Source organism: Abramis brama, assembly GCF_963993115.1.
Source record: "Abramis brama genome assembly, chromosome: 5".
NCBI lineage: Eukaryota > Metazoa > Chordata > Actinopteri > Cypriniformes > Leuciscidae > Abramis > Abramis brama.
Genome location: NC_139967.1, coordinates 45,224,428 through 45,238,457, shown reverse-complemented (window position 1 = coordinate 45,238,457; position 14,030 = coordinate 45,224,428). Strand labels below are relative to the sequence as shown.

Here is a 14,030-nt window from a genome sequence, read left to right as displayed (position 1 = left end):
TCCAAAAGATGATGTCAACTAAGCCAATGTCAGCAGGTGCAGAATGTTTCTGACTGATTAGAATTTTTACAAAAACATATATGCATGTATGGTATGTATGGTATGGTATGTATGGTATGTATTAGGGCTGGGTATTGACACAAATTTCACAATTCGATTCGATTTTGATTCACAAGCTTGCGTTTCAATTTCGATTCAGTATTGATTATTTTGGATATCAGGTACAATACATTGCAAATTTTCTCAAGGAAAACAAATCTCTTCACTAATATTGTAAACTATGGGAGTCAGTTGTAGCCTATAGGCTTCATTAGCCTACTATAAAATTGAAGGTAAAAAATTGTATACAAACACTTAAATTACACTTATTTATTTTTATAATAATAAAGTTATATGAAATTATATAAAAATTTAAATGGTGGCTGTCATAAACTTTCCAGATTTATTCAAACATGCATTAAATATTGCAGAAAATTAAAAAATTATAATGAATATGTAATATGGTGCACATATTTAACAAAATGCTCCTCTCTAGAGTTAATTTTTCTGGCTGACTAACGAGTTTATGGACACTGGATATGTTTTTTCTGAGGTAAATGTGACGTTACATGACATTGTTTACTGACGTCTTTCCACGGTTGAAACACTGATTGAGCGATTCCATGTGACATGATACAGACTTCGATAAGTTGTACTCCATCTTTTAACACACTTTCAGATGCTCATTCGTGTTTATTTCGCGCTGTAACTGGTTTTATTAAGGCGGAAGAGAAGATCATGTGCTTCTCTTGAGCTGAGCCAGAGCGATCTCACGTCACAGCGCCAAAACGGTATTTATGTTTTTGAATTTCATAATAAAATGGACGTAATTTGAAATCTGAGACTTTGTTTCATATCAATAATAACAAAGCACAAAGATTATTGCGATTTATTGGATGGGATGCGCGCTACAATGTTCCATTAATTCATCAGCTGAAAACAGGATGACTAATCGATTCTTGGGATTTAAGAATCGATATCGTTTCGTAAAAATGAGAATCGATTAAAATCGAGAAATCGATATTTTTTTTACCCAGCCCTAGTGTGTATGTTTGGTATGTATGTTTACCAAAAATAAAATGTCTAACTGCCATTGTTGGACCATCTCCAACAGGAAACAGAGAAGATAATTGCAGAGCTGAATGAAACATGGGAAGAGAAACTCAGGAAAACCGAGTCGATACGACAAGACAGGTGAAGTGTTCGCAGTATTCAAAATGTGTGCACAATTATAACATAAACTGTTGTAATGGACTGAATTAGGATGTAATTTATGGAATAAATTTACCCTGTGAATGTAAATGTCCAGATACACCAAACTGACTAGAACTAGGGCCGACAAAAGCATCTGGGCTGAAAAGTTGAGCTTGAATCCACTGCAAAGACTACAGCCAGTGGCCAACGAACACACACGTTCCTGTATGATAGGAAATGAGTCTTCATACAAGCACGTGACAGTGATCTTTCAAAAAAGGGAAGAGCTAGGATGCGGATATACAAACCGTAAACAAAGCAGCGTTATATATTATAAGCAGTGAAATTAAAACCGCCAGTTGAGCCACTGAGTCGAGCCACTGACGTTCAAACGGTTGATTCATTCAGTCGTTGAATCGTTCATTGAACTGATTCGTTCAAAACACGGATTCATTCTGTAACTGTGGGACTTGGAGATGCAAACGATTCTGCTGTGATTTCATTGGGAAATATTCATTTAAAAAAAAGGCAATATTGTGTATAGAATTAATGAAATGTTAACCGTTATAAAATCAATATGACATTTACAATCGTGCTGATATTTGAGAAAACGGCACTCTTGCTTGTTTGATATAGCTTAAAGGGGTGGTTGATTATGATTTCACTTTTCTAACTCTAGTTAGTGTGTAATGTTGCTGTTTGAGCATAAACAACATCTGCAAAGTTACGACGCTCAAAGTTCAAAGCAAAGGGAGATATTTGCTTTTAAAGAAATTGCTTTTTAAGGACTTCAACAAACGGCTGGTAGAGACTACACAACATTCCTCCCGGGTTAGTGACATCACCAACCCTAAACCCCGCCCCCTGAACACAATTTTATAGATTATCGATCGGACCAACCAACGCAAGTTTCGAAAACGAAAATAGGGAATCGATTTTAACGGTCTCTTCTCTGAGCAAGTCCAGCTCGTCACGATACGCCCGCAGCGAACGCGCGTCACACAGCGACTGCAGGCTCTGACAAACACACATAACAGCAAATTATACTTCTACATAATGTGTCTCTTTTTACAACAAAACTGTGAATTCTGCCGGTATGCAGACAGTCTCATGCATACAGTTACAGATTCGGGGTACACGTCGTAAACACAGCCATGTTGAAGCCTGCAGTAATGTTTTTCATTGATGTTATGGCTTATTGTTTTTCGAGAATGTTGCACTCCTGTTTGTCACTGTGCACGAAACTTCACGCCAATAAATCATCAGGAATATTTGCTGACTTGTGCGCGTCTCAAGCGCCCTCTTTACGTTCGAGCTAATGCCTGTTAGTTGTCCGTGGATTTTCCCATATTTGGCGTTTAAAATGGAAACGTCTTTAAACATGGAAAATCGATTTTACAATCGATTCAATGAACACTTATGTCTCAAATCGAACAGGATTTTTTCACAAAAGTGACAGCCCTACTTTCCATGTCAGTCAGCTGACTCCAACCTCAGGCCTGTCCTTGGCTAGAATAATCTGCGATGTGGACTAGACTTCACGCTGATAGTCCAGTGAGACTAACCCCACACCGTTTCTCTCTGTTGTGACGCATTAGGGAGTCACTGCTGGCTGAGATGGGTGTGTCTGTGAAAGAGGATGGAGGAACAGTGGGTGTTTTCTCACCTAAAAGAGTGAGTCAAGTCATATTTATCTGTATTACGCTGTTTACAATACACATTCTGTCACCACAGCTTTAAAGGTGCGGTCACATTTACAGTTTCTCAGATGAAATCCAGTCATTTCGATAGGAATTCATCAATCAGGATTTTTGCGTGAGGGCGAAAGATTGCCCCATGCTGATTTCGCAACGGGTTCAAGTTGGTCAAGAAAATTTGCTGGACTGTTGACTAACAGAAATCTGTGACATCTGTGTGAGCTGTGCTTCATACATCCCTACACTACTGACGATAGACAATGCCCATGTGATTTCACCGACATATTGCTAATGTGACCGCACCTTTGAGTCTCAAAACGTCTCTAAAACATATAAATTATGATTTGTGCTCATACTCTACTATCCTAGCACATAAGATGTCCAAAATGCTTCCAGGTTTTTGAGTATGTGTTTTGTCCCCAGACGCCCAACCTGGTGAATCTGAACGAGGATCCTCTGATGTCAGAGTGTCTGATCTATTATATTAAAGATGGAGTCACTAGGTGAGCAGTGAGTGATTGAAGGACTGATCTGTTTCTTTGTAAATACTGCACTGTGTGTCTCATGAGAGTGTGTGTGTGTTGCAGAGTTGGTCAGGAGGATGTGGATATTCGTCTTAGTGGTCAGTTTATAAAGGAGCTGCATTGCGTCTTCTGCAGTGAAGTCAATGACAATAACGAGGGTGAGAGCAGTCACATGACTTTCATTACATTCACAGAGTCCCACGAAAGTGACACGAAAGACATAATGTTACAGAAGATTTCTATTTAAAATCAGTGCTGTTCTGTTGAACTTTCTGTTCATCAAAGAATGTAGTACATATGACAATAAACTCTCTTGAATCCTTAAAAAAATCACGGTTTTCACACACAAAATTAAGCAGCACCATTGTTGTAATAATAATAATAATAATAATAATAATAATAATAAGTAGAAATGTTTATTGAGCAGCAAATCAGCATATTAGAATGATTTCCGAAGGATCATGTGACACTGAAGACTGGAGTAATGATGCTGAAAATTAAGCTTTGATCACATGAATAAATTTGATTTTCATATCTCATAGAAAACAGTTCTTTTAAACTGGAATATTATTTCTCAATATTAGTGTTTTACTGTATTTCTGATCATATAAATGCAGCCTTGGTGAACATAAGGGACTTCTTTCAAAAACATTTAAAAAAAATCTTACTGACACAGTAGGTGTGTATATAAAATATTACATAAATATCCATACATTTTATGTCACATAAGTAGCCAAATACTTGTATAGTAGTTATATAATGCAGTAAAGTTTTAAAGACAATGTATTTTGCCACATCAACAAGTGATGTTTTAGGCATGACAAAGCCATTTTGATGTTTTTAATGTAATCACGTCTCAAACCTAAATATCTGTGTGTGTGTGTGTGTGTGTGTCTGCAGTGGTGGTGACTTTGGAGCCGTTAGTTGGAGCAGAAACGTATGTCAATGGCAAACGCATCAATGACGGTGTCGTACTCAAACAAGGTGATTTTTTTTTTCTTTTTTTTTTCTTTTCAATAAAATTTTTGATGTGTTTCTAATTCCGTGGTTCAGAATGGAATACTAGTGTATTGTTTACTACACGACACACCTCGCCGTACAAAACTGCCTACTATTATTTTATATAAAATGCTGTTATACAGGACTTAACATGCAACGGTAAACATTTCAAATACTTTCATTTGGAAATAACTGCAATTATAATGCATTTTTACATTTTGTTTATAAAAGTCTTAAAGGGTTAGTTCTATGGAAGTAAAATAATGTCAAATGTTTTTGAAACAAAAGGCCTGTTGAATTGCACTACTTGAAAAAAAATAGGCACTGCATTAACCATGCTTGCATTTTCATGCATTGTATTTTTAGGGCTTGCATTTTTATGGGTTGAAATTCAACATGGTTGAATATTTAAGCTGTGAATATTTCAATTAAAAACATTTCAAACACATTTTCATTATTAAAAATTCAATAATCCATATTCACCTTTCATATTCCACTTCCAAAATATTCAAACTGTTTAAAAATACAACCTATAATATTCAACAGGCAATTTTCGGTCCATTTTATTTCGCTTTGCAAATTCGCTTCCACAAATTCAGTGGTTCAAATTCGACAGTAAATTCAACGGAACTGCAGGAAAAGCAGTAGATTACCGAGATACTCTCCATCTGCTGTTAGTCAACCTCACCAGCAGGTGGTGCAAAAGCTCGTGTTGTTGACGAAGACAGAGCAACAGTTAGAGCAAGCCATTCATTCATAAAATGAAAATCATTATCTGTGTCAGTATATATGCGGAAAAGATGATAAAGACACAAAAGCTGTGTTTATGTTTCATTCAATAACTTCATTGTTACTTTCCCTGTGTAGCCTACATGTCATCAGCTTTCTCTACATGAACAGGATTATAATCGGTTTCCCTCAATACCTCATACTCAAGGATTCCCCTTCTGTCGGGACAAAACGCTTAACGTAGTTTATGGACTAATACAGAGATATAAAAGACCAAACACGCACCTTATTGGGGATGTAGGCTGTAGGCTACTATATAGGCTAGATGGACTAAGAATATGAACGTAACGCGCAAAGTTTCATGCAGAGCGTTTCGTGATATACTGCCACAAAATCAACACTTGATCAATACTAACACTTTCTCTTCTCTTTTCTCTCTCTCTCTTTCTCTCTCTCTCTCTACAGTGTATGTGTGTATATATATATATAGATATATATATATATATACACATACATACATACATACATACATACATATACATATATATATATATATATATATATATATATATATATATATATATATATATATATATATATATATATATATATATATATATATATATATGTATGTGTGTGTGTGTATATATGTATAGTATAGTATAGTTGGCTGTGCCTACGTGTATTGCATTAGCTTAAACTGGGAAGAGTCATAGCACTTGCATATTGTTGTCCTCCTATTGTTAGTTTAACTGTAAATCGCTTTGGATAAAAGCGTCTGCTAAATAAATGACTAAATGTAGCCTAATAAATATAAAATTGCCTTGACATTGGACATTCGCACATTTAGGGACCGTCTCCAAAGTTGCATACACGTTTCTAACTTCAATAGCAAACTTTAATTTATTTGAATAAATATCAAAAATCCAAAGGGTGCGCATTATGCCTGACACTACATGAACACTTTACAGTTGGTTTTATGACTGTAAGTCGTTCTATTCAAATGCTATTGAAGTTAGAAACGTGTATACCAAAGTCGTATACACTTTAGAGACGGTCCCTAAATGTGCGAATGTCCAACGTCAAACCATCTTTATGCCAGTCACTGGGAAATGCTCAGCATTAAACTTTGCGCGTTATTCTGAGTCAATCTGCTTGCCCCTGCGAGTTTGGTCTTTTATATCACTGTAATTAGTCCATTAAGCCACGTTAAGCGTTGTATATGTCCAGCTGGGGAATCCTTAAGTATTGAGGGAAACCCTAATAGCCTGCATGCAGCACATCGCCACAATATAAAGTTAAGGCAACTAAACAACCAAGAGAAATATATGTCAACCTCAAAAATGTAATATTGGATCTGTATATCCGCATCGGGGAATAACATTATAATCTCGTTCACGGTAGAGAAAGATGCTTGTAGGCAACACAGGGAAAGTAACCGTGAAGACACTGAATTTAACATAAAACCGCCGTCATAATAATCACAAATACACTTACATTGCTGTAAATGAGTTTTATGAATGAATGGCTTGCTCTAACTGTTGCTCTGTCTTCGTCAACAACACGAGCTTTTGCACCACCTGCTGGTGAGGTTGACTAACAGCAGATGGAGAGTATCTCGGTAATCTACTGCTTTTCCTGCAGTTCCGTTGAATTTACTGTCGAATTTGAACCACTGAATTTGTGGAAGCGAATTTGCAAAGCGAAATAAAATGGACCGAAAATTGCCTGTTGAATATTATAGGTTGTATTTTTAAACAGTTTGAATATTTTGGAAGTGAAATATGAAAGGTGAATATGGATTATTGAATTTTTAATAATGAAAATGTGTTTGAAATGTTTTTAATTGAAATATTCACAGCTTAAATATTCAACCATGTTGAATTTCAGCCCATAAAAATGCAAGCCCTAAAAATACAATGCATTAAAATGCTAGCATGGTTAATGCAGTGCCTATTTTTTTTCAAGTAGTGCAATTCAACAGGCTTTTTATTTCAAAAACATTTGACATTATTTTACTTCCATATAGTTCACCCCAAAATGTAAATTCGTCATCAATTACTCACCCTTGTCTTGTTCTAAATTCATAAGACATTAGTTCACATTTGGAACACAGTCAGTAAACAAACATAAAGCATTTAAAGTTGGTAAATGGAAGCTCAAGCATGAGAACAAATGGAACAGGTTTGTTCTCGTGCGTCAAGCAGGTTCAATTGAGCTTCTGTTTATGTTCGCTGATCAATGTCTATGTGACAGGGTTCGTACAAGGTACAAGGTGCTTACAAGGTGCTTGAAGTACTTGAATTTGACGTTTTGAAATTTAAGTCCTGGAAAACCCTTGAAAACAGCCATGTTTTATTTATGAATAAGTACTTGAATTATTGAAAGACAATAAATGTGAAATTAGTGTTTAATTTTATTGCTAAAACAATCTTTTCACACAAAATCAACGCTGCAACCCGTCTGATATAGATATAGAGCCATTTCGCATGGCTATGAGAGTGATATTGCTCATAAATATCCAAGTATACAGCTTTTATTCTTCAAGTCAATCATATATTCATGGAAGAGAAAAAATCAGTTTGAATAAGGAAAGTGATATATTTGTCATAATGGTTAAAGTTACCACAGTCATTACTTGTGTTGCACTTAATTTGTACCATTTTTGTTTTATTCCTTTTTTTGTTTTTGTTTTGTTTATCTGTTTACCTTTTTTAGAATTTGAAATATAATAAAGATATTGTTTGATAAGTGATATCTCTGATTGTAGTTCTTGAAAACCATAAAAGTAGTGCTTGAAAAGTCCTTGGAAGTCCTGGAATTTCATTTTACAGTCTCTGCACGAACCCTGATGTGAATAAAAGCCTAAATTCAATCTGTACATTATATAAAGCGATTGTGTCTCCTCAGAAGACTTTGATTAAACCGCTTGATTCATATGGATATGTTTTACAATCTCTTTATGAATGTTTTGAAGCGTCAGAGTTTTAGGTGAATAGACTTTCGATGGAGGGACAGAAATATCTCAGTTTTCATTCATAATATCATTTGTCTTTGAATATAAGCGAAAGTAATGACAGAATTTTCTTTTTTGGATGAACTAACCATTTAGGGAAGGAAAGTCATGTTGAATTGTGGGATACAACAGCCAGGGCATTGTTCTCTTGTGATATACTTAACTTTTATGGCAAATGTCACTGGTCATTTGGATATTTTTCTCACACAGAAAATTGTCACAGTTCTGTGTACTGCACAAATGGTAGTGTGGTAATATGTCATTCCCATCATGCATCTTTACCGTAGCTTGAAAACTCCTTTGTTCTTCTTTGTCCTGTGCTTGTATAGGTAACCGTATAGTGATGGGGAAGAACCATGTGTTCAGGTTTAACCACCCTGAGCAGGCCCGCCTGGAGAGAGAGCGCAGTGCCACACAGGAACAGCAGGGGGAGCCAGTGGACTGGAGCTACGCACAGAAAGAACTGCTGGAGAAACAAGGCATTGACATAAAGCAGGAGATGGAGAAGAGGTAAATACACATTTAACAAATGTTCCTATATGGATGGATCTGTGTTCAGGTCATAGCCTTGGAAAAATGTATGTGAAATGAGTATTAAAATGCATGGCCAAGCTGGTTTTTGGAACGAGATTGCTGGTTTGTTACTGGTCCAAGATGACCTTGTAAAACCTGTTTCCTTGCTAATGTTTTCTCTCTCTCAAACCCACCCTTTCTTAGACTGCAGGATCTGGAGAATCAGTACCGCAAAGAGAAGGAAGAGGCCGACCAGATTCTGGAACAGCAAAGACTAGTAAGAAAAGACACTGTTTGAGATAAGAGAGACATCCAAAATGTGTAGTGATGGGGGTACTCCAGGACCAAGGTTGAGAACCAGAGTCTTGTGATTATAAGACTGGAAAAACTGGAAGAAAGGGCAACTCTCTGAGAAAACAAAGGAAATTAACATTTGAACTCTCTCTTGTGCACCATTCGTCTGAGGTGTCAAGTTTCACTTGAGTATCATCCTAATCTACATCTCTTTCCCTCTTCCCCCGTTCCTTCTCTCTCATGCTGAGATCACCAAAATTCACCCAAGAATCTATATGGTTTAATGTGAATAATTATCATACAGTATTACACACGTTTGGTATCATTTGAAATGTCTCAGTGCGACTGGTACAAATGTCTAATTCCCAAAGAAGTAAAACAAAAGCTAATAAAGTTTTTAAGAGTTTAGAGAGAACTCGCACACAGAGGAGGGTTTGTCTTCCAGGCAAATGGCATTCTGCTCTCAAAGGTGTAAACTCTGAATGCAAATTCCCATTGTTAGCAAATGATACCATGTAAATCAACCTCTGTCCCCAGGAAGTCTGAGAAGGTGATTAATGCAAATTCCCACTGTGAACTCATGTTGCATTTAAAAAGAGGTTTCTGCCTTGGTCTGAGTATTTAAGGGAGATGCTGAAGAAGGCACGTGGCGATTTGTAACTCAAATTAGCCCTTGATGATGAGAGTGACCAAGACTCTCCGCATCATGTATTTTCTAATGTCAGGTTCACATCTTCTCTCTTTATTCCAGAGCATTTGATGTTTTGTATTTATTGTCTTTGAACTGATTATGAAATTGGCATGATAGTACATTTACCTGACGTTATAAATTGTTACATTTGATTTTATTATGAATCAGCTTGCTTATCAGCTTATATCTGTAGTAGTGGCCATACCTCTACCGAAGTAAACGTTTAAGTTAAATTCAAGTGTATGCAAAAAACATGGGGTTTATACCAAAGTATCTTTGATTGTGTAAGCGTGAATGCGACCGATCTCAGGTATAGCAATTACCTTTGTTTAGTGACCGAAGCTGGTGAGATTGTGATCGTGAGACCCTTCACCCATATTATTGGAAAACTGCCATTGGACCTTTAGTCGGGCTTACATGATGCAGATTCAGGCCCTGTTTACACCTGTACATATGTGCTGCTGTGTGCTTTTCTCTTAGTTACAAAATGAATACAACAATAGTGACATCAGTGAGAAAACTGCAGTTAAGAAAGCATCTGATCAGAGCAACGTGGGCGTGCAATTCAGCACTCCAGTCCTCCAGTCATGTCTCGTTTATTTATATACCACTTTATACAATAGATAGCTTAAAAGCAAGCAGCTTTACAGTATTAAACTTTAAAAACAGTGACAGTGTCTCTTTAAATTAGAATTAATTCATTCATTTTCTACAATAAAGCGACTCTCCAGTGTGTTCGTGATTTACTCATGTCTGACCTCAATGAACTGAACAGAAGAAATGAACCAGAGATGATTTCAACGTCAAAGTAGGCGGAGCCTCAGAGCCACACCCACCTATTACATCAGACCTATGGCAGTACTAAGGTGTTTACCAGCCGAAAATTTAGCTTTGGCAAGTTGTTTCGAACTCCTGAAACAAACTTCAAAAGAGCCCAATCATTCTGGTTTAGAAAGATCGAGACGGACAGGGGTCAGTCTGGTACCCTATACCCTTGTTATAACCATCATAACTTTTTCCTTTGTTTCAAATGTTTTCACAATACTGCAAAATACTTTTAATTCCAAAGTAATTTGAATTCCAGGTTTCAATGTGGACCAAGCTTTGCATCATATCATGAGTCCATGAGTGTGCTTTGTGTGAGCAGCGCTATGTGTGTGTGGTGTGCAGAATGCCTGCCTAATGTATGCAGAGCGCTCCAATTTCATCCGTTAAGCAGTCTCGTGACAGTTAGCACATTGCCATAAAAGCTACAGTAAATGCAGCTCACTGGGTTTTAGAAACAAGCTAATGTGTCTCTCTGTCTCTGTGTGCAGTATGCAGACTCAGACAGTGGTGATGACTCCGATAAGAGGTCCTGTGAGGAGAGCTGGAGGCTCATCTCTTCTCTCAGAGAGAAACTACCTGCTAACAAGGTCAGACACACACCCCTGGAACACCACTGCATTGATACTGAACTCATTTACTTGGTTTGTCTCTCTAACACATGCACAATCAACCTTATTTTGAAATTGCTTAGGTTGTTGATTCATTTAAATAAGCTGTTTTCCCCTAAAGTAGTTTATTAAGTCTATTCAAGCCTCTCCTCCATTGACTTTCATTAAAAAAAGCGACCTGTGGTCTCCTTCCCTGCGTACCACAGCGTTTCACTTTTCTGCTAACCTTGGAGGATTGCCTTAAAGCGGCTTTGGCATCTCATTCATTGTTCCTTTCACAACACTGTTGTGTGTGTTTTGTTCTCTCTGACTGTTTGTTCTCAGGAGTGTATACATGTATTTTTAATCCAAACTCTTGCATTATAACTTATTTATTTACATCATTGTTCACAAAGCTTTTATATGGCTTCAGAAGACTTATTGTGAAATTTTGCACACATCACATGAACCACTTTTATGAGACAATTATGGTGCCTTTTTTTGTCGTTTTTCAGTCTTCATTCTCTCTCTTTGTATTGAAAAGAGCGGCCAGGATATTATTAAATTCTGCTTCTGTGTTCCATGCTAAAAAATCTATATGGGTTTGGAAGAGTGAGAATATGAAAATATATTTTTAGGTTAACGGTTTCCATACCTTGCATGTTATGCTGCTCAATATGCAGTATTTTGGGAAATATTTATTAGAATTTATTTCAAATATTATGCATTACACATCTTATTTAATTTTTGATTAGATGTCAAGAATTTGTGTGTGTGTGAATTTTTAATGAAGTGAAACCAGATTTGGTTTTTATTTTATCAAAGATCAACTATAAAAACCTTTTTTATAAGTTTTTTACTTTCTTACTTACTTTCTTTTCTTTACTTTTTTTCTCACCATGAATATAGCAGTGTTTGTTGGCATGATGTTAAATAATAAACAATTATCAATCAATCATTGCATCTTGCTGTCATATTTCTTAAAAATAATATTGAGTGTTTTTGAGACGTGGTCTTTAGAGATTGTTTGAGTTTTAAAAGCTCATCTCGAGACCACTGCATTCTGTTTCTGAACAGTTCGTTTCGGACTCTGGCCAGGAAGTAAGTCTTCTGTTCTTGCTAAATGTTTGCAGATGCAGTCTATCGTGAAGAAGTGTGGTTTGCCCAGCAGTGGGAAGAGGAGGGAGCCGCTGCGTGTGTATCAGATCCCGCAGCGCCGACGCATACCTGCCTCCCAGGAGTCCAAGCACAGACTCAGCCTGGAAGAGCTTCGCACACAGGCTGTTAAAGAGATCTGCTATGAGGTTCCTCATTGTGTTCCATACGTGGCTGAAAATAGCGCACATTTATCTAGGTTACTGTTAGAGGGAGTGGCCATGTAAAGTGACTAATGTTAGGCGCATATTTCAAATGATAAGCCATGTTTGAGGTCAATGAATGATCAGCGAACGTTTGGATTTCCTTCCAGGCATATTTACCACATGGCCATAGTGTTAACGATCTGCCCATTCATTTAATTATCTGTGACTGACTGACTAATTAAAATTTGGTCAACTAAGCCTATTCTTGTCAACTAACGTCGAAAAAGTCATTTTGAAAATAATTCCAATATTATTGTACCTCTGTCCTGTTTTAGTGTGGCCTTTTACATTTTAAAAACTATAATTATCGTTCTAGTTATCGTCCTTTGTATGAATGGGTTTTTAGCCTCAAACTGTGTCCTAACCAGACGCGAAGCGATAAGATTCCAGCGACAAATCATTTGTCTGTCCACACTAGACGCGACTGCAAGATGCGTCAAAATCAATCAAAACCCACAGCCAATCAGAACAGCGTGTGGGCGGAGTCTCGCAGAGACTAATCTTGACGGCACCAGAGAGTAATCTTGACGGCACTCGCAAGAAGTAGCTACATAATCAGATTCACAAATATTACACCAATTAAACATTATTAAAAATACATAGGCTACTGAGTTACTAAAACAATGTTTTTCAAAGAATACACTTGTTTGTTCACAGTTTGAACGTTCTTGTTTCCATTTGTTTAATTTCAAGATCTGAGGTGAATTATCCATTGTTGCTTTTACAGCCACAAAGCTGGAGCACTAAATGATATTCAAAGTCACATTACACACTTTTAACATTAAATAAAGCACATAAACAATCCCTGAGATTATCACTGCCACACTTTGTGTTAGTTGTTCCAGCCCGAAGTCGCAGAAAAATAGAAACCGTTTCTAAAAGTGAATCGTCGCGTGTCGCCGTCACGGTCGGTTAGGACAAAAACTCTGATTAACATGGAAAATAACCTTTTATCGCGTGTCGTGTGTAGTTAGGACACAGTGTCAGACTCTCTGATTTATATTGCACACAGAAACGACAAAAGCTTCCTCAAAACTGCATGCACCAATCTGATTGGCTTGTCACCGACCATATGTGTATTAATGTCTTGCAGACACTTGCATAAGCAGGAGTTTACATTAACAGGAGCATCTATTTTTATTCCTCCTCTTAAGGTGGCGCTTGGAGACTTTCGGCACACACGGCAAGAGATCGAGGCCTTGGCCATTGTCAGGATGAAGGAGCTTTGTCGGACATACGGCCAAAAAGACCCTCAGGAGAGAGAGACTTGGAAAAGTGTGGCGAAGGACGTATGTGAGACTGTGGGCATCGGAGAAGAGGAGGGAGACCGGGAGGAAAGAACAGCAGGAGGAGGAGGGAACGAGGGAGGAAAGACCGATATGGGAGATCTCAAGGCTCATATTGACAAGTTGACTGATATACTGCAGGAAGTGAAGATACAAAATAATATGAAGGATGAGGAGATACGATCGCTGAGGGATCGCATGGTGAAGATGGAGAAGATATTCCCTGTCGAAGTTCAGGTAACGCTTGTAAATCTAGAATCAGCCACAAAATG

At 37.2% G+C, this 14,030-nt stretch overlaps 1 protein-coding gene across 1 annotated transcript in view; it reads left to right on the top strand.

Annotated features, from left to right (window-relative positions):
* The window catches only part of kif1ca (kinesin family member 1C, a), a 53,179-nt gene that overhangs the window by 35,081 nt on the left and 4,068 nt on the right, over window positions 1–14,030 (top strand). The window contains exons 14-23 of the mRNA XM_084114504.1: window positions 1,154–1,233; window positions 2,832–2,907; window positions 3,354–3,433; window positions 3,518–3,612; window positions 4,355–4,438; window positions 8,528–8,708; window positions 8,916–8,988; window positions 11,013–11,111; window positions 12,245–12,415; window positions 13,627–13,995. Of these exons, the coding sequence (XP_083970630.1) occupies window positions 1,154–1,233; window positions 2,832–2,907; window positions 3,354–3,433; window positions 3,518–3,612; window positions 4,355–4,438; window positions 8,528–8,708; window positions 8,916–8,988; window positions 11,013–11,111; window positions 12,245–12,415; window positions 13,627–13,995 (1,308 nt within the window). The remainder of the gene's footprint in view (window positions 1–1,153; window positions 1,234–2,831; window positions 2,908–3,353; window positions 3,434–3,517; window positions 3,613–4,354; window positions 4,439–8,527; window positions 8,709–8,915; window positions 8,989–11,012; window positions 11,112–12,244; window positions 12,416–13,626; window positions 13,996–14,030) is intronic.